This window comes from Leptidea sinapis, chromosome 19, assembly GCF_905404315.1.
Source record: "Leptidea sinapis chromosome 19, ilLepSina1.1, whole genome shotgun sequence".
In the NCBI taxonomy this organism is placed as follows: Eukaryota; Metazoa; Arthropoda; class Insecta; order Lepidoptera; family Pieridae; genus Leptidea; species Leptidea sinapis.
The window spans coordinates 5,537,620-5,559,711 of record NC_066283.1 but is presented as its reverse complement, the minus strand read 5'-3'; the positions used below and the strand labels follow the sequence as shown (position 1 = coordinate 5,559,711).

The window sequence follows — 22,092 nt, the reverse complement described above, 5'->3', positions numbered from 1 at the left end:
AGAATCAATCTTAGCAGTGAGCTTATAGTTAACAGTGGCTATCACAATACATAATATTGGTCGCAGTGAAACAGGGCTGAACTGTAATAAGGCCACTTTCCAAAGCATATCCATAAGCTGGAATATGTAAAGATAAATATGATATTATCGTATTTGTATTGTTATGTGTTGCATAATATTTGTTGTGTAATAAAATTATTATGTACAAATCGTTATCAGCTTTTTGTGATCCATTGTTTGTTTCAGAGAATAGCCGTGTCGATTTAGATTTTAATGCAATTTTTATTGTGAATAACTTAGTATGAAGAACGCATTGGGTATTTGTGAAGACAAATTCATAAACAATATTGACTATCCCCCTTATACATAGTGTTTTTTCTCATTCTGACTTAGGTGAATAGAAGAAGACAGAGTGAGAATTAGCAATGCTTTAAGTTAGCAGACTATTATGAATAAGGAAGTATTTGTTTGGGAATGTAATAGATGAAATAAAACTTAAGTTAAAAATCTATTCGTCTACCCATCTTCACATTTTATCTTTCAACTTTTTTCTTTTGTTTTTCACCTCTCATTTATAATATGAAAAATAATGCGAACTAAGTAGTAGTTAACTAATATGATCTACCGTAGAAGTTATTCTGCTAGAATTACCGATAAAATGTCTAATGCCCGGTTCCTATAAAGAAGATACGGATAGTTTTCGTTACGCCCAGTAATATTGACTACGCGACGTATTTTACTTAAACTGTTTCTATAAAAACCAATCATACTGTCATTTTACTGATAGATCATTACCAAAGGATGAGCGGTTAATAATGTACTTAAACGCCTCTAAGGCACCATTTACTCAATAAACTCGTGGTCGGTACATAAATTGACTTATACCATAATTCAAGTAAGCGTTTGTAAAAAAAAAGTATTAATTAGTTAAGTATTAATTCCTATTAGTTTTGTTCCTTATTTCACCCCACTTTTATAAACACGCTTCGTTGACGATCACGCAGGGGGTTTTAAGAAGTGTAACTAAGTTTGATCAACAAATTTATGAAATAGCAATTCCTGCCGCCGAATTCCACCTTCGCACGACACGCCACAAATTAGGATATCATCCCCACCATCTGGATGTGTGGCGGTCCTCCACAGTGCGGTTTTCAAGGAGCTTTCTTCCTCGTACCACTAAGCTGTGGAATGAGCTTCCTTGTGCGGTGTTTCCCGGACGATACGACATGGGTACCTTCAAAAAAAGCGCGTACACCTTCCTTAAAGGCCGGCAACGTTCTTGCGACTCCTCTGGTGTTGCAAGAGAATGTGGGCGGCGGTGATCACTTAACACCAGGTGACCCGTACGCTCGTTTGTCCTCCTATTTCATAAAAAAAAAAGAAATAGCATCTTGCAATAGCACAAACAAAATTAATATATAGATGTTAGCTAGGTTAGTATAAATCGCGTTGCAGTGCCACAATGGGGATCGCGAAAAACTCGATGATCGGTGAAGGTTGACGAGTTGTCGGACCAATTAACCCAGAATAGAAAACGACTTAGTTATCGGGGCGGTATGTCGCGAGCTATAGTAACGCCTCAGTAATTCTCGTTCTGTGTCGCTTTTATAATTTGAAGACATTTAAAAATAGTTTAAAAAAGATGAAAAAGGTTGAAATTTAAAATTGACATTAATTCCTGCATTAACGACTAAAGATGAAAAATTATTCAATTAATGTATTGTCATCGGTCCTTGATAAATCTACGAAGTACGAAGAAAACTGGCCGTTTACAGTGGGTCAAATTCGCGCCCAAACGAGTCGGTTACAAACAAACATACATACAGGTGAAGCTAATAAAAAGCATAGGACAAATCAAACGTAATATCGTAGGTTCACTTGCGATTTAGTTTTTCATTATTTATTGATAATTGTGACGCCATTATATATTAACATAAAAAAGAGGTTTTCATTTAAAAAAGAAAGAAGCGTTCCGCTCAGGTCTGAGTAATATTTTATCAAGATGGCGTCAGATTCGCAATTTATTCATCAATAAGTAAGTGATACAAATATTCGACATTTAAAAATTAATATGATTTTGACATTAGATCCGTGTCCGATAGACTTGGAAATAAATTTATAGGTAAGTACTCGTATATAAATTATCTTAATATATATAAATCTCGTGTCACAATGTTTGTCCTCAATGGACTCCTAAACTAATGAACGGATTTCAATGGTGATTACTTCATGGAGTGCAGTTTGGTCCAACTTGAGAGATAGGGTAGTTTTTATTTCGATTTGGGACCCATAAATATTTTTATTTTCAATATTTGTTTTGTATGGACATATTTTCTATGAGAGAATTTAGTGACGCACGGTTTGACAGTTCCGCTGTGAAACAATTTCATTCTAACAACAGGGAGCATATTTACGAAATAATTTTTGATCTTTTGAAATATAAAACAGTTGTTTTTTTACTATCTACAGAACAACGTCTGTCGGGGCAGCTAGTATATCTATAATCATATATCAACCGCGACCTTAATATATAAAACCTGATACACACGTTGTATGCTCGAAAGGGCCTTAAAATTATAAAACAAATGCGTTGACTTGCAGTTGAGTCAATGCGGCTTCTCCATGAGGTGATTGATAAGAACTTTAACGGTTAAATTATTCAAACTTTCGGTGACACATAATCGACTATACTAAAATTTCGAAGGTCCTACATTTTTGGAGTCGGTGTCATCCAAGATAGGTTTGTAACTACATACATAGTTATAGGTGAGATGTGCTTGAGTCGTGAGGAGGCGAGAGTGGGTCGCGGCGGAAGGACACCGATTCCAAAAAGAACAATAATCGTAACTGGAATTAGATTAATAATTAATTTGAATGTATACAAATACACGATTATTTTTATACTTTTTAGTGCACATTATATCTATTGTTTTGGAATAGTGTTTTTGAAGGCGGTTGTTTTTTTTTGTTAAATATTTTTCACATTTCAAATTCAGAAAGCTAACACGTATGTTATGCGTATTTGACAAAAACCACATTCTTCGCTTATGAACATCGCGAATCTTTGCCAAATCTTAGTAGGACAGTCGTTGTATAAACATGACTAACAAAATACCGTTATAAACAAACATTCTACAGATTTCACTTCTATATTATGATAATGGAAGAGCGTTTATATCTAATATATAAAATTCTCATGTCGCGGTGTTTGTAGCTAAACTACTTCGAAACGGCTTGACCGATTCTCATTAAATTTTGAGTGCATATTGGGTAGGTCTGAGAATCGGAAAACATCTATTTTTCATCCCCCTAAATGATAAGGGTGGTCCACGCCAAATTTATTTTTTATTTTTTTGACATATTTTTTAAATTTTATTTAAAGTTTGATTATGAGCAGCATTAAAAAATACATACAACTTCAAATTTTCACCCATCTACGATCAACAGTTACTTTTGTATCGCGATTTCAATATCAGCAATACAACGTTTGCTGGGTCAGCTAGTAATTCATAAAAGTCTTCCATCAATTTCAATTTTTTTATTTTTTTATTACTCTCTTTTAACACCAGAGAATTCATAGGAGTTATTAAGAGTCGAATATATTGTGTGGCGCCGTGACACTGTGGCGCCGTGAACTGTCACCGTGGTGAGAGTCAACGGTTCAATCTATTGTGTTGCCTTCTGCCTTAAATTCAAAGGCTTCATTCGACAAAATAATGGTCGGAATAAGAGATTTTAGTAGAATTAAATGAAAAGTATAAAGGCATAATAAATATTTGTTCAAAAAAAACTAAAATACACGCTTTTCAAACTAAAAACCGAACTAAAAAAATTAAATTTATTTTGAAATTCAAAATCAACATCATATCCTGCCTTATAGATGATTGATGAAAAGTTATATAAATTAACAAAATTCTTATTTTGCAAAATGGAATAATTTTATCAAATTATGTAGTATCATCAGTCCTCGATAAATCTACGAAGAATGGGTCAAAATCGCACCCCAATGAGAAACAAACATACATACAGGTGAAGCTAAGAAAAAGCGTGTAAAAAGGCATTTATTTTCTTAAAATTGATTCCTTTAGAATTCTTTTTGATGTCATTTGTAATATACTAGATACAACTACCGCTTCGGAAACAACTGGCGCTCTGAGAGAGCAGTATTTTTTTTTTTATATTTTTTCCTTACTTTTTTTTTTGTAGCGTCTACTTATAAAAAGATATTAACACAACATTAAATAGCTTTATTTTATTCATTTAATCATATTCAGGAGTATTATCGGTGGAATTTGAAAAGAAAAGTTGAAAATTTATTGAATTAGGCGTTACTTTGCGAAAATCCATAATTATACAAATGATTTAAGTTTTCTTTAGTGTTAATTCCGCCAATATTTGTTTTTTAAAAACAATTCACACAATTGACACAATCTGACACGAGACACATGTCTCGTGCCAGATTTTGGCGAAACACGTGGCGAATTGTTTTTAAAAAGCAAATATTGGCGGAATTAACACTAAAGAAAACTTAAATCATTTGTATAATAAAAGTTGAACCTAATTTAAGTTTGATAACTTTTAAAATATGAACTTTTATATTTACGTACTAATAAATATGAACTCGGGTAAAACAAAGCATTTACTTAGGTAACGGCAGACAACTTAACAACTAAATACTAGTTTTGTCCTTTCATATTATTTTTTTCCTCAATTGCATTTAAAATAAAAAATTATTAATCTAATTGGGAGACCTACCTATACAGATCTTTATAATCTAATATATAAAATTCTCGTGTCAGGGTGTGCGGGACCGAACTCCTCCGAAACGGCTTGACCGATTCTCATGAAATTTTGAGTGCATATTGGGTAGGTCTGAGAATCGGACAACATCTATTTTTCATCCCCCTAAATGTTAATGGTGGTCCACACGATTTTTTTTTATGTAATTTTTAAATTTGTTTGATTATGAGTTAGCATTAAAAAATATGTACAACTTCAAATTTTCACCCATCTACGATCAACAGTTACTTTTGTATCGCGATTTTAATATCAGCAATACAACGTTTGCTGGGTCAGCTAGTAATTCATAAAAGTCTTCAATTTAAATTTTTTTATTTTTTTATTACTCTCTTTTAACACCAGAGAATTCATAGGAGTTATTAAGAGTCGAATATATTGTGTGGCGTCGTGACACTGTGGCGCCGTGAACTGTCACCGTGGTGAGAGTCAACGGTTCAATCTATTGTGTTGACCTTCTGCCTTAAATTCGAAGGCTTCATTCGACAAAATAATGGTCGTAGTAAGAGATTTTAGTAGAATTTTCAATTTACAACGTTTGCTGGGTCAGCTCGTAATTTGAATAAAGTAATGAAATAGTTTCATTCTTATCTGTTTTTATGTTTGTATACATTCAATTTTTGCAGTGACTTTTGCATTTTCTCGCGTTCTTTCATTCTATAGTAAAATATTATTAATGTACACCGTTAGCACCAACTCAATTTTTATCATTCTCATTGGCCTATCTACTAAGAACATTGCAAATTACAGACAAACCGCCCCAGAAGCAAGTCCAAACAGCGTCAAACAAGAGCTCTGACACGTCGAGGACTGGCTCCAAAGACAGCGTCGCTGAAGACAATATCAGCCAAAGCTCGTTGGTTGGTGGTATCAAAGGAAAGTTGGCCGCACTGTTCAGCAAGGAACAGACAATAAGCGAGGCGACTATAGTGAATAAGTTTAAGCAAGAGAGAGAGAAGGAGATGGAGATGTTGCAGAATAGATTCCATTATAAGGTTTGTACTTACAGTATGTCGTGCTCGTTTTAATATAATCGCCTTAGATCATTTATACGTCTAGATAGACTGTGACAGCTGTGAGAACGTCGAAAAAAATTGAGGTTGACTGTTGACCTCTGTTCAGGAGGCTCCTTTGCACAGGATGCCGGCTAGAGTATGGGTACCACAACGGCGCCTATTTCTGCCGTGAAGCAGTAATGTATAAGCATTACTGTGTTTCGGCCTGAAGGGCGTTAGCTAGTGCAATTACTAGGCAAATGAGACTTAACATTCTTGTCTCAAGGTGACGAGCTCAATTGTAGTGCCGCTCAGAAGTTTTGGGTTTATCAAGAATCCTGGGCAGAATGGCATTGTAATGGGCAGGGCGTATCAATTACCATCAGCTGAGCGTCCTACTCGTCTAGTCCCTTACTACCATAAAAAACAACACAACATGACATACAAATCGCGAGTGTAAGACGTACCTTGACACACAAAAGTAATAAACCTGGCCTGTTTTCATCGGTTATCTAACAAACAAAAGGCTCTATCTAAATCCTAGATGTATAAATTATCTAAGCTAATCACATTTGTAACAGTGTGGCAGTTACTTGCCACTGAATAAAATCCTAAACGTACGACATGCTTACGATTATAAATAAAAAAATATTCACGTCGTACCAATTTTTCCTAGAAAAAATGATATTGGCACTATAAAATGACTAAGGGACGAACAACGAAGTGATCCCACACCCACTTTTTGTTTGAAAGATATAAAATACTCTATACTTAAACAATTCGTGGGTATTTGTAAGTAAATATCTTTATCTAAGCTTATGTTTCCGTGTAAAGTTTATGTTTCGGGCACGATTCCAGGATTTCATTCCGGTTTCTTGAGAGGTGGCGTGTGGTTATTCTTACCAGCACGTACCTTCTCCCCATTTATAATGAGTGCATAACTGTTAATCTCAACGTCGCTAAACTTATGAGAAATTGCACTAAAATTATATAAATAGTAACTTCTATAATATATTGACACGGGAGTGGGTCAGGGATTGAAAATAATAATGCTCCGCTTATAGGAAAGAGTCTTTTATTTGCGTTCACTTTTTCTGAACTTTCACTTCGCCGGTCTGCCGCTGTTCCTCTTGTGGGCGGCAGTACCTTCAACGCGTCACACCGCACCGAACACTTAGTCTTTTCTATCTTCTTCTTCTTGGAACACTTCCACTTTTCACCACTTCTTCTTTTTCTTCTTTACACTTTCGAGTCAGAACTAGAACTGCCGTAGGCCACGCTTAGTGCGGCTTATATACCCCCGGATCTGTTCTATTTTTAAAATGATTCTCCCATTCCATCTTTAAATTTAAATTGTACTAGAAAATTCTTTTAGCTATTTCTATCCTGCTTACACATTTTCCATCCCTTTTTTCTGTCGATTTGATCCTGAACTTACTAGAAATTTCCATTAACTTTTCCATACACTGGTAGGTGTATCGAACCCGGGTCTACAGCGTCTAAAGTAAACACTTTTCCGCTGAGCTATGAGTATTGCTGACGGAGCTGTTGAAATTAACAATTTGTTGAAGTTTGACATTCTCGTCATTTACGTTGCAGCTTTGCTACGCAACAATATGTTAAGTAACTGCTCATAGTCAGCCCGGGGCAAAATAACAAATTTTATGTCTCCTCATGACGTGGTCATTCAAATTATTGCAAGAATCATAACACGACGTTTTTAACGTTTTACTTCTAAACAACGCTAAGTTGTATTTTATTGTACAAAATGTAATCTATATATCTATACATATAAAAATGAATTGCTGTACGTTAGTCCCGCTAAAACTCGAGAAGGGCTTGACCGATTTGGCTAATTTTGTTCTTGAATTATTTGTGGAAGTCCAGGGAAGGTTTAAATGTTTGAATAAACATGAAAATCCCCGTTTTTATATAAAAACAACAATTTTGATTTTCCTCCGACGTGTCCCCCGTCGTTCAGAAATCAAATAAAAATAATAGTTTAAAATGAATAACTAATTAGAGTTTTTATATCTTTCTAACTTTCTGAGGAGGTAAAAAATAAACTTGCTTAAAACACGGATAACACTTAAAAAAATGATACCTTTTGTTTGTTTTAAGTTTATTTTATACAAAAGTTAAGGTCTTTTATTTATCGATTCAATTTTCAATTTCAAAATATCTTTATTACCAAGTAAATTAAGTTATGTACAAAACCAGTGTAGGTAGATCCTAGTAGTACAGTATCGTGATTTTAGGTATTGTTTTGTGGGTACTTAGGCCTAATAAAAACATATATATATATATTTATCGATTGAGTGAGGCATTACGAAGTCTGCCGGGTTAGCTAGTCAAAACTAAATTTTTCTCTATATTAAAAAAAAATGCGACGCATAAACGTCTTACTGCTAGCGTTGGTACTTGCCATCCCTTTAGCTTGTATTAGGGTTAAACAACGCGCTACTGTACCAGTAAAAGCTTTCCACATTTAGAAAACACTTTAAAATCTTACTAATATCGCGTTATTATCTGACATTCTCCACAACTGCGTGTTTCGTAAGAAACTTCTTGCCTCGCTCAGCCACTTTGGTATCATCTGCCGAACCTTCGAGCTTAATAGCATACTCCTACCTATTGGTCTCTAATATAGACTGTAATATCTTGAAACGTTATTAAAAAAATGACTGCTTGGAGGAAAGTTACTCCTGGCCTAGTCAACTCCTTTTCATGCTTATTGATAAGGATAGATTGTTATTTTTAAGTGATATCCTTCAATTCTGGGAATAAATATACAAATTTATTTTGTACAAAAATCCGAGCCGAGTCCTAGCGCTCTTACCAACTGAGCCAACCGTGTGAGTAACGCATCGAACGAAAGTTTTGTATGCTTGTTTAACTCTCAGATTGTGGTTCCATCTACAGATGCATCCTGTGGTGGACATACCAAAATTTCTCGGATGGAACCCGAGAGGTACGGGTTCGAGTCGCGCATCGTCCATGAATTTCGGTACAAATTGAATTTGTAAAGGTTTAATTCTTCTGAGTCTTCTCAGTAGCTCCGTGTTCTACATATATATTTAATAATAATAATAATATTGACACACTTTTTACACAAATTATCTTGCCCCAAGTTAAGCATATATAGCCTGTGTTATGGGTTACAAGACAATGATATATTTAATAAAATATACTTACTTAAACATACATAAATTCATATAAACATTCATGACTCGGAAACAAACATCCATATCTATACTAATATTATAAAGCTGCAGTGTTTGTTTGTTTGTTTGTTTGAACGCGCTAATCTCTGGTACTACTGGTCCGATTTGAATGATTCTTTCAGTGTTGGGTAGTCCATTTATCGAGGAAGGCTATAGGCTATGTTTTTTTTTCAAAATTAGGGATCCGTAATGAAATTGCTATTTTGTAACACAAGGTGTAAAATCGAAAACCTATTTTTGCGTGCGCTGCAAAAACTATTGACAATAGAACAAAATGATATACAGGCAATATTTTATTACTTATAAATCTATCGCGTGAATTATACTTTATATGGCAAAACAACGTTTGCCGGGTCAGCTAGTTCATCATATAAATGCTTGCTTGCACCTACCAGGATTCGAACCCGGGACCTCTAGCTTAGTACCTAGGTAGGATCGCTAACCACTCGGCTATACAGGTCGTCAATCATCAACCAGTCGCGCCCGTCAAATAATAAAACCAACATAACTTATACTTAAACTAAATATTTGCCGATATCGTCACTCCATTTATGATTTGACACACATAACACATTATAGCATGTTTGCCTAGATTTTAAGGGTTTTTGGGTCGATTGACGTCACGTGTTGCGTCGGCGGTGATAATTATTCTTAGACCTTACAGTATTCACTTTCTCACCACCGGCACCGTTTAGTTAGCACTAAGCGTGGGAAACGAAGGCATCGCATTGTGGTGCTGGTTTCGAAATATGCTGCACTGTAACTAGGTTTCTTTTCAGTGCTATTCATTGCGGTTTCTCTTTCGTTTGCGTAATTATACTAGTTTTCACTGTTGGCGTTGCGGTAATATTTAATTATTTGCCAGCTAGTACAAATTCACATGTTAAATATTTGCGCAAAAACAAAAACATTAAAAATATAAATTACATCCATTATCTAACATAAGACTTATGCAAATGTTTTGAGTTTTCTTTAGGGTGACTCATCATCATCAGTCTCGTGCTAGAGTTTGGCGAGTCAACATCTCCTGAGTATGCCTCGTGTGGAGACGAAACACGTGTCGAATTGTTTAAAGACAAATATTGGCGGAATGAACACTAAAGAAAACTCAAAACATTTGGATAATTATTATGGATTTCCGCAAAGTAACGCCTACTTCAACAATTTTTCTTAAGACTTATGTCCATATAAAAATTAATCAAAATCGCTTAGCCGTTAGTTACTCTTGTTATTAATTTTTTTTATGAGTTCTGTACTAGCCAGAAATTGTATCAAAGAATTTGTGATATTTTCAGCCAAAGCAACCATCAAAGGCTGATGACTCGGATGATGATCACAGCGAAAACGACCCGTCGGAGAAGGCTCCGCTGATGGGCAGCACCACAAGCCTGTCCCAGGCTAATAAGAAACCAGAAATTATAGCTAACGTGCCAAAAGTAATCGAGAAACAAGCTGAGAAGGAAACAGAAGAAGACAAAGTTGTGGGTGCACAGCCTATTAAACGTAGAAGTAAGTTGAAGTTAATTGGAATTTATTGAAGTAGGCGTCACAACTGAACTTGAACAAACAAATTTGGTCCCATCACCTTTGGTACGTATCTCTTCCGGGGGTAATACGTCACAACAGCCGACCAATCACAGCGCGTCATTTCATGGGACGAGGGTATAAAACAGCGGCTTCCGGCTCATTTGATTCAGTCTCGTGCCAGATTTTGGCGAGACAACACGTCCCGAGGATGCCTCGTGTAGAGGCGAAACATGTGTCGAATTGTTTAAAGACAAATATTGGCGTTAACACTAAAGATAACTCAAATCATTTGTTTAATTGGAATTGTTTGTAGTAGTAGAACTATCTGTATGTACAGTGTTGCTACCACTCCTATTTCTGTCGGAGCCAATATATATCGAATAATATCAACAGATATTGAATTCTTACCTAACAGTATGTTCTATTGAAAACTAAAAATGGATAGATTAAAATATGCTCATTAAATTTGAAAACAACATTTATGAACGATGCGGCCGAACGAACCCTCGACCTCTCGCGTTCCGTGTGAGCGCTCTTCCTCCGAGCCAATCCCAATCCGAGTAAAATTTAAAAATAACAAATAGGTTCAGCTGGTCCCGCTCATTACAATGCAGTGCCGCTCAGGACTCTTGAAAAACTCAAAAATTCTGAGTGGCACTACAAGTGCGCTTGCCACCTTGAGACATGAGACGTAAAATCTCATTTGCCCAGTCTACGGCGCCCTTCAGACCGAAACACAATAATGCTTACACATTACTACTTCACGGCAGAAATAGGTTTTTTACGCCGTTTTGTGGTAGACATAATCTAGCATCCTGTGCAAAGGAACCTGCCACTGGTAAACATTAAACTGGTTACTTGGCAATATCGAATTGTTTCATATGTATATTGTTATTTAATATTACTTATTATATTCTAAATCCGTAAATCGCAAGCAATACTTAATTTGTTCTTAGCCTATCTTTCGGTATCGAAACAAAAAACTTCGACAATGACTCGACGCGAACAACAAAATATTTAAAAATATTAAAATGAACACTTTACAAATTCCAAACTCAACAAAAGCCAAACATTAATAATATAACTAATATTTTAGACATTGTGTATCAGTAAACAATAGCGTATTAATAATGATTGTAATAACTGGCTTCCGGGTCGTGGCGCCATATTTTTCTTTGTTAGCATAATTCGTAATCGGCACAACATCACGGTATGCGTCATAATGAGATTCATTCGTGATTTACTGTAGATTCTAAATTATTTCACGCTTCCATATTTTACATGCGAAAACTATTATTATAATTGCAACGTGCCAGCTGAATTGTTTTGCTAATCTATATATATGTCGCAGGGAAATGATAGTAACAGAGATGCTCGAAGTAAATCCATCGAACAGCATTATATTTCCATGTGTTGCCTTTAGTAAGGCAGTACGCGAGTACCTAACCATTGATCGGTCCGGTCCTAGTTACCATTAACCATTTGTCTATAACCATTACAGGACTGGTGCGAGTAACCATTTTAACCAAAAGAAATCCGCGTACTCACAAATAGAACCATTAATTATAGTTATTTAACAAGTGTCATAGATTAATTTAGTATCTTAAGTAAATAAATACCTTTACCATAAAACCAATATATATATCTACCCCTAAGTGCACCCCTTTTTTATCATATCCCTGCGACATATACGAGGGGAGGTCAAAAAGTTCGCGGAATGACTGGGAAAAAAGATGAAATGATACATTATGTTATTTTTCCTTTTCAATATATTCCCCCTTAACACGAATACATTTTTGGGATCTGGCATATAACTTATTAATACCGTCGAAAAAATAGGTTTTGTCTTGGGCGTCAAAATACGCCGAAATCGCCGACTTGACTTCATCATCGTCTCTAAATTTTTTTCCACGCAGCTCTTTCTTCATCTTTGGGAATAAATAAAAATCGCTAGGGGCCAGGTCTGGACTGTAGGGTGGATGGCGTAGTTGTTCAAAACCGCATCGATGAATGGCAGCCGTCGCAACATGACTCGTGTGAACGGGCGCGTTGTCGTGCAAAAGGAGTACACCTTTTGTCAGTTTTCCTCTTCTTTTTTCTTTAATAGCTTCTTTTAATCGGTCCAATAGGGAAGCGTAGTACTCTCCCGTTATAGAAACACCACGTTCTTTATAATCGATCAAAAGAATACCTTCAGTATCCCAAAAAATAGTCGCCATGATCTTTCCGGCCGATTGCGACACTTTAAATTTTTTTGGGGGTGGTGTGCCTTTTTTGTGCCACTGCATCGACTCCTGCTTTGACTCAGGCTCATAGTGGTGAACCCAAGTTTCATCACCGGTTACAATTCGGGCCATAATTTCTTCCCTAACTTCTCCACAGCGGTCCAAATACTCGCGGGAACAGTTGACGCGCTCACGTTTTTGCAGCGGCGTGAGCATTCTCGGGACCCACCTTGAACACACTTTACTCATGCCAAGATGTTGATGAAGAATATTTAAAATTGTGGTTTCTGATACTCCAACTGATGCTGCAAGTTGTTTCTTCTTCAACCTTCCGTCTTCCAATACAAGTTTTTCAACTTTTTCAATGATTTCCGGCGTAGTGGCCTCAATGGGCCGTCCAGGTCGAGGATCATCTTCAATTGACTCCCTTCCTTGCTTGAAAAGGCCGTGCCATTTGTAAATCATGGTTTTACCAGGAGCAGAGTCTCCGTAAACAGCTAACATCTCTTGCAAAATAGTTTGAGGCGTTTTTCCTTGTTTGGTGAGGAACTTTACGACGGCGCGATGTTCAATTTTCTCCATAGTGGCTAGTTTGTTCCCGATTTACTTGTTCACTCGTTTGTAACTCGAAAGCTAATGACCCAATTAGGCTAGAAATTGGCATATATAGTAATTATGAGTTACTCAAGTAGCGGCTACCTGGAGGAGCGACCTCACCCCCGCCAACCCCGCCATTCCGCGAACTTTTTGACCGCCCCTCGTATATCCACCTATGTATTGAATTGAGATTTGAATTTTGGTACGAATATTCCTTTCTCCTGGTAGAGGTCAGCTAAGAACGGATTTTACGAGATTCCACCCGCAAGAGTTTTTTTTTATTATGAACAGAACAACGTCTGTCGGGTCAGCTAGAGAATAATAATGGGGTTACTAAATGAACTTCTACATTTACAGTTAGTTTTGTCGGCAATGCTCAGGTGACCCGCATGTACGCTCGTTTGTCCTCCTCTACCATAAAAATCAATCTTATTATCCATAAACTTTATAATAATAAAATAATATTGACACACTTTTACACAAATTATCTTGACCCAAACTAGGCTTAGCCTGTACAATGGGTACAAGACAACGATATATTTAATACAATATACTTACTTAAACATACATAAATACACCTAAACAAACATTCATATTCATCATATAAATGATTGCGCTTACCGGGATTCGAACCCGGGACCTCTAGCTTAGTAGTCAGGTTCACTAACCATTCGGCTATATGGGTCGAAATTCAAACCATAGTCTCCAGAATATGTGCAAATATACTTTGGTGCAAATATAAATCTGCTATAATATATTCCCAACAGTAAGAGATCCTTTTCTGATTTCAGGTTCACAACATGACGCTGCGGTGGTACTTTCCATAATAGACGATGTCAAAAGGGTCAAGGTAAACAATAACGCCAAGGAACCAAACGGCGTGGTGTTGCAGCAACCAACGAGTTTATACCCGCAGCTGTCGGACATCGATACGGAAAACACGAGCCGAGAGGACAGCTCAGATTGCGGTGGCTCTAGGTGCGGTTACTATACTGTCGAATGTATATTCTTTTTCTTGTGCATTTAATTGACTGAGGAGAAGTCATCGTATCGCATCTTCGGCCGGAAGTACTAGGAGTTAGAATCTAGACTGTGTTTGATAATACATATACTTTTTTATGGTTCTTTATAATTTTGCTGCGGTAGAACCAAGAGGTTTAGAATCTCGGGACTAATACCTATAGACTTTAAAATTTAGAGACTATATGGTTGGTTATCGATAAGTTTTAGAATCGTGACACTGTGGTTGTATCAATTGATAGGTTTCATATTCTAGAATCTAGAGACTATGGATTGAATTTTGATAGGTTTTAGAATCATGAGACTGTGGTTGTATGTATTGATAGGTTTCATGTTCTAGAGATTATGGTTTGAATTTCGATAGATTTTAGAATCATGAGACTGTGGTTGTATGAATTGATAGGTTTCATATTCTAGAGACTATTTTTTGAATTTCGATAGGTTTTAGAATCGAGAGACTTTGGTTGTATGTATTGGTAGGTTTCATATTCTAGAAACTATGTTTTGAATTTCGATAGATTTTAGAATCGAGAGACTGTGGTTGTATGTATTGATAGGTTTCATATTCTGGAGACTATGGTTTGAATTTCGATAGGTTTTAGAATCGAGAGACTGTGGTTGTATGTATTGGTGGGTTTTTGGTTTGAATTTCGATAGATTTTAGAATCGAGAGACTGTGGTTGTATGTATTGATAGGTTTCATATTCTGGAGACTATGGTTTGAATTTCGATAGGTTTTAGAATCGAGAGACTGTGGTTGTATGTATTGGTGGGTTTTTGGTTTGAATTTCGATAGATTTTAGAATCGTGAGACTGTTGTTCAAACTATCGATAGTTTTTATAATCAAGAGAGCATAATTGAAAATTGTTAGACTTTAAATACTTCGGTTGTAATATACGATGTGTTCAAAACTCTCGATCTTTTGAAAACATAATCTCGTCAAGTTTAAAGTGTGATGAATGTACCAATATATTTAAGACACAATTTAATTGAAAGTATGTTTAAGTGGGACTCTGATCGGTTTTAGGTTTGCCTAATTTCCAAATATTTTAGTTTTTTACATCAGTTTATATATAAAACTAAAGATGACTCTTCGAACTCATATCGACTCTTAAAAATATATAAACCAATCTTTAGAAGTTTTTGTTTTCTTCAAATTTGTGGACAGTTAATAAAATACTTAAAAGTGCCTATTGTATGATGACTGATTCCATACCATATTTTAAATGGTGAATTTAGGGTGTAACGGAAGTAACGGTGGCCAAAATTTGGTTTATATGTAACAACTCTTAAAGGTGGCCCATAAGTAGTTCGTCCGCCGAAATAATGAAACACAATGAAAGGACTGTCCACGAATTCAGGGTTAAATGGAATACACATTAGCAGGTAGCCGGCAAAGTTATGTCGGTATACAATATTGCACAGTTGTACATTTGCACTAATGACAATTTCTAATGTTTATTGTAAAAATTCGTAGTTTTAAATGCCTATGTATTATACTACTGCAGTGTTTACAATAGTAATAATGAATTTACTTCATGTCACAAAAATGTGAAACGTTACAATCAAGGGCATTTTAAATAATTTGCTACGGACCCCGCGCTTGCTTAATCCGGCACTCGGTTTTTTTGGCTAAGCCGGCCATCTGATACTACCATGGACTGCAGGCGAACTATTGATGTGTGATCAACTTAATAATCTTAACACAGAGAGAGACAAAACGCAAATATCTGTTGTCTTGAGTATTAGGTTTATTGGCAATCGTTCTTTTCTATATTCAAAACCTAATTAAGATATTGTAAATTATCCTTAAACATTAGAAGCTACTTAAAAAGAATTTTAATATCAATGAGTACGAAGACTAGGCCCAGTTTTGGGCACAACTTATATTGACTTATGATCTTTTGATCCTAGAATATAGTTAATGAGTTGTTTAGATTATCTATTTCTCATATGTAATTAGTAAAATTATGCCTGCGTATGCTAATATTGAGGGTAGTCGTAAACTGTAGGTTTATTAACATGTAGCAGTAAACTAGCTTTATTTATTTATTTGTTATTTATACATAAATATGTACATAAAATATCATAAATCAGACTATTTGATGTTAGTAGCAATGAAGATATTGTGAAGAATTAGGTTTTTTACAGTTCTTTTAAGTCCTATCACAGGATATATTTTTTTTATAAATATGAATTTTTAGGTCCATTATTTAGATTGCAACGCACTTTTGACGATACTTTTGGACTTTGAATTCAAATCACACTTGACAGATTTTTACCTTATAAAATTTTACTTAGTTGAAACTTAATAAACGTGTTTTTATGTATATATGATATCAACAAGTAGCCGGCATCATTTAATGTGGCCGTTTATCCATTATGCATAGTAACGATGCATAAATTATGTACTACATTTTAAATGGCCATAACTATGCATATTGTCATTATAAATGCATTTGTGTTTTATCACCCGCTTAGATCTGGTCTGTCAATGCCAATGGTCTTATTGCAACGACCGGTTTGTCCGCAATCCGCAACTTTTTTACCCAATGATAACTTGCAACCTACTTATGAGATAGAATCGAAAACAATAAAAAAATATATATGTGACCATTTAACCTCCAGGGTTAACTACTCCTCGCAGCCTTGTAATTCTGCTAGTTGGTGGGTCATTCCTACACCTACACTCCAGTATTACATTTGTGACCGTTGCCTGTTTTATAAGACAGAATCTCCACTTAGGACACTCTTTCACGTCGATTGTGAAAAGATGTTTATTCAGTGTTATTTCGCCTATTCGTGTGCGTTTAGTTCTTAAGTCGTGATCGCTGTGATGCCAATTTTGGCACTTTGCACTTCTTACTCATGTGAAATGCATTATATCATTTCACATAACTTACCGCACAAGCAATATTTTTATTTGTAATAGCGATTCGTGTCAGTAATCAGTAATAAAATAAATTCAAATTTAATGAATTAGAAATAGTTATGCCAGTGCAAGCCCACTAATCACTTGCACTTTCGTCGGGATCTTATTATCATTATGAAATATCCAGTATTCACTTGCATAAATATGGTCTTTGAAATTTTCGTAGGGATCTTATTATCATTATAAAAGACCCAGTAATCACTTGCATAAATATGGTCTTTGAAATTTTCGTAGGGATCTTATTATCATTATAAAAGACCCAGTAATCACTTGCATAAATATGGTCTTTGCAATTTTCGTAGGGATCTTATTATCATTATAAAAGACCCAGTAATCACTTGCATAAATATGGTCTTTGCAATTTTCGTAGGGGTCTTATTATCATTATAAAAGACCCAGTAATCACTTGCATAAATATGGTCTTTGCAATTTTCGTAGGGATCTTATTATCATTATAAAAGACCCAGTAATCACTTGCATAAATATGGTCTTTGCAATTTTCGTAGGGATCTTATTATCATTATGAAATACCCAGTAATCACTTGCATAAATATGGTCTTTGCAATTTCGTGGGGATATTATTATCATTATAAAAGACCCAGTAATCACTTGCATAAATATGGTCTTTGCAATTTTCGTAGGGATCTTATTATCATTATAAAAGACCCAGTAATCACTTGCATAAATATGGTCTTTGCAATTTCGTGGGGATATTATTATCATTATAAAAGACCCAGTAATCACTTGCATAAATATGGTCTTTGCAATTTTCGTAGGGATCTTATTATCATTATAAAAGACCCAGTAATCACTTGCATAAATATGGTCTTTGCAATTTTCGTAGGGATCTTATTATCATTATAAAAGACCCAGTAATCACTTGCATAAATATGGTCTTTGCAATTTTCGTAGGGGTCTTATTATCATTATAAAAGACCCAGTAATCACTTGCATAAATATGGTCTTTGCAATTTTCGTAGGGATCTTATTATCATTATAAAAGACCCAGTAATCACTTGCATAAATATGGTCTTTGCAATTTTCGTAGGGATCTTATTATCATTATGAAATACCCAGTAATCACTTGCATAAATATGGTCTTTGCAATTTCGTGGGGATATTATTATCATTATAAAAGACCCAGTAATCACTTGCATAAATATGGTCTTTGCAATTTTCGTAGGGATCTTATTATCATTATAAAAGACCCAGTAATCACTTGCATAAATATGGTCTTTGCAATTTCGTGGGGATATTATTATCATTATAAAAGACCCAGTAATCACTTGCATAAATATGGTCTTTGCAATTTTCGTAGGGATCTTATTATTATTATAAAAGACCCAGTAATCACTTGCATAAATATGTTCATTCCAATTTTCGCAGGGATCTTAATATTATAATATAAATCCAGTAATCACTTGCATAAATATGTTCATTGCAATTTTCGCAGGGATCTTAATATTATAATATAAATCCAGTAATCACTTGCATAGATATGGTCATTTCAATGTTCGTAGGGATCCTATTATAATAAAAAACAGACCATTTAACTTGATAAAGCTGCTTTCTATTGTTGAAATAATTTAATAACCGATTTATAAGTAGATAATTTATTATTAGATGTGTTTGAGTTTAAAAATATAAATTCAGATACTCTCTCGTTCAATATCATTATATTCTAATATCTCATTTGTTAATTAAATAGAATAATATATATTATATTTAAATTACATAATCATGTTCCTTATAGAGTAGTATATTAGTATAACTTTTACGTGCAGTATATGTTATAATATCGGTCAATTATCATAATGGTGTACTAAGTTGGTAGAATTCGCAAAATTAATCGTGTTCGTAAACAATTCTAATAGTTTAAATGAACCTTGAGCTCTGTCATTTAATGCGCAATAGTAAACTTAAGGTTTAGCTGATGGAGTGCCGCGGGGATTACAATTATCGATCACCGGCATTCGCACAATGCAATAGTGATAATAATAAAAAATAAATTTATTCTATAATATTGCATTTATAAGATTTATTGTAGAATAAATTTTATAAATCCAATGAGATAAAAACATATTGATTTTAAAATATTTTAATCTGGATAACAGCGCCACCTATCGGTAGTTTCACCTAATACCCAGTGATTTCAACCGTTATTAAACTGAATATTTCATTATAGTCGCTCCGGCCGCTTAGAAGTAGAATAATAAATAATTTCTTAATGAAATTACAGCCCTATAAAGGTTCTTTGTGAGCTAGAAAGAGTAATAATTTCGATGTGAGCCATAAGGCCAACCAAAATGAATAATAAATATTTTATAAGACTGTATAGTTGCCTAATAGGGATTAGTATCTCAACTCTAAGAAATTGTTTTGCCTTTATTTATTAAGAATTTTGTAATCAATGTAAATATTGTTGATAAGAGCGGATAGTCCGTTTTTAAAAAGTAACTCAAATCACTTTCAATAAATATAATCACCGTAAATTAACTCTAACTTTGTATCGTCCTTGACGAATTTACAAACTACCACTTGATATGTAGGCACATATACAAAACTATTTGTAAGGACTATAAAAAAAAAAACGTCGTTTTCTTCCTCTAAATTCAAATAATGGAGTCATGTACACTTAAATACAAATCTGAATTTTTGGCTTATAATTTTTTACTAAATATTTGAAATATCACATAAACCGAAGCTTGATAAACAACGCCGCTTTGGGTACATTCGCTGCCACAATACCGAGAGTAATATAATTAATTTTACTCGGTATTGCTGCAGCGATTGCTTGCCGCGAAGCAATTCTGTTTAATTTGAATGTATAGCTCTTAAGTTGATGCAATTTTGTTTCGCATTTTACTTAATTCTAGGACAGTGATTTGAAAGCCAGTAAATATTTTCTTTAGACTGTCACATTGGTATCTATTGTACAATTAATTATTAAGTACTACTTAATAGGATTACTATAACTAATATATATAAAGAAAATGCCATGAATTAATAACTAGTTATAAAATATGAGTTTATTACTTCTTCTGTTGATATTTTCTGTAAGATTATATCTTTATTATATCTTTATCATGTTTGGGATATATTTTAAAGAGTTTAGGTAAAGAGTACCATTAATATGTGTCTATGAAAGGTTTGTTGTGAGCGGAAGTACTCTCTATCCACCCCGTAGGGAGAAGTGACATCATAGATTCGGTACAGTCTACAATAAAAAAAAATACCGACGAATTAACTCACCTCTCTCTAGAAGAATTTTCCTTCTCCTTTTTTGAAGTCGGTTAAAAACAGATTAATATATGAATTAATTACAAAGGACCTTGCGCCTCTTCTTCTCTCTCAGAGCGCCATTTGTTTCCGAAGCGGTTGTAGTATCTAGTATATTGCAAAATGACATCAAAAAGAATTCTAATTTTTATTGAATAAATAAACTTTACTAACTTCTATAATAAATTTAAAACGTACGGTAGTTAGCACTTGTGTTGGTGACTGTACTAAAGGATGTGTGCGAGTCGAGTTGCAACGTGTTTGATTGTGATCTACATATTATATTTCCGACGGATTATATTTGGCTTATTTCTCGGATTAGGTAGTGTACTTTATTTAATTTGACATTTACGGTTAATTGCGCAATGGAAATAGTACAGTAAATGTCACAGTATTCAGTTTAATGAAATCCTTAGTGAAAATAGACAAAATGTCGTGTTAAAATGTGTTTTTGTGTGTATGAAGTCTTTGCTCAATCCTTTTTTCTCAGGCCTATAATTAATGGGCGTGGGCTAAGAGTGCAGTCCCATTTTTGAATACTTCTTAGTTGTTAGTTCATGTCGTCCCAGATGTTGGCTCGTTGAACTGTAGTCGAAGGTCATATTGTTATCCCAGTTCCACGCATAGATATATACTTCTTGTGACATTGGTTAACTGTTTTAGAAATTACATTTGGTTGTATGTAGTACTCATATATATTTAAATTGTTTACTTAATACTAATAAATCGATACAACTTAGGTTGTTGATGAGTAAGGGCTGTTTCACAATGTCCAAATTTCATGTAAGCTCGTTTCTGTACGGGTGCCTAAAAGCGTAAAATAAAAATAAAAACTAATGTTGATCCGTCGGAACTTATTCCGCCTACTGACTGATTCTCTGCGTTGGCGATCTGTTGCGTTCTCATTATGTTCCGATGCCAGTTTCGGAATCTTTCCTTTCTGTCATCATATTATCGTTGATTTGGAGCTTAGCAAGCGGGAGTTATCGATAACTGTACTATAAATTAAAATATCTGTTGTCACTAATATTATGTCCTCATTTCAGTTTCCTATCCAACTCAAGGAATATTAATTGTTTTATCGTGTGTTTAACATAAATCTTCTTTTTCAGCATTATATTTAAGTTTTATCTGTGATAGTAGATAGCGTTTATTTAAATAAATAATTGATCGTACAAATGTATTTTTTATTTTCCTTCGCTTACTGTGACCATGTGCAATGAAAAGTTAATGTTAATAAATATTAGATAAAAATGTAAAAAAAAAATATTGAATTAGGCGTTACTTTGCGGAAAGCCTTATTATACAAATGATTTAAGTTTTCTTTAGTGTTAATTCCGCCAATATTTGTTTTTAAAACAATTCGACACGTGTTTCGCCTCTACACGAGGCATCCTCAGGACGTGTTGTCTCGCCAAAATCTGGCACGAGACAAAAGTAAAAATGTAAAGGCGACCACCAATGTGGTCTCTGATAGATTTCTGTGTCAAAAGTA

General features: G+C 34.6%; 1 protein-coding gene and 1 long non-coding RNA gene across 7 annotated transcripts in view; both read left to right on the top strand.

Annotated features, from left to right (window-relative positions):
* The window catches only part of LOC126969973 (anillin), a 94,878-nt gene that overhangs the window by 48,491 nt on the left and 24,295 nt on the right, over nt 1–22,092 (top strand). For all 5 annotated transcript variants that reach the window (XM_050815619.1, XM_050815618.1, XM_050815616.1 and 2 more), the window contains exons 8-10: nt 5,548–5,792; nt 10,312–10,525; nt 14,157–14,343. In XM_050815619.1, coding sequence (XP_050671576.1) covers nt 5,548–5,792; nt 10,312–10,525; nt 14,157–14,343 — 646 coding nt within the window. The remainder of the gene's footprint in view (nt 1–5,547; nt 5,793–10,311; nt 10,526–14,156; nt 14,344–22,092) is intronic.
* LOC126970039 (uncharacterized) lies at nt 14,359–21,776 on the top strand. 2 transcript variants are annotated; one of them, XR_007730519.1, is made up of 3 exons: nt 14,359–14,711; nt 14,789–14,980; nt 15,043–21,776. It is a non-coding gene; the product is annotated as an uncharacterized LOC126970039 (long non-coding RNA). The 2 variants fall into 2 exon arrangements; XR_007730518.1 differs by having other exon boundaries at nt 14,359–14,980.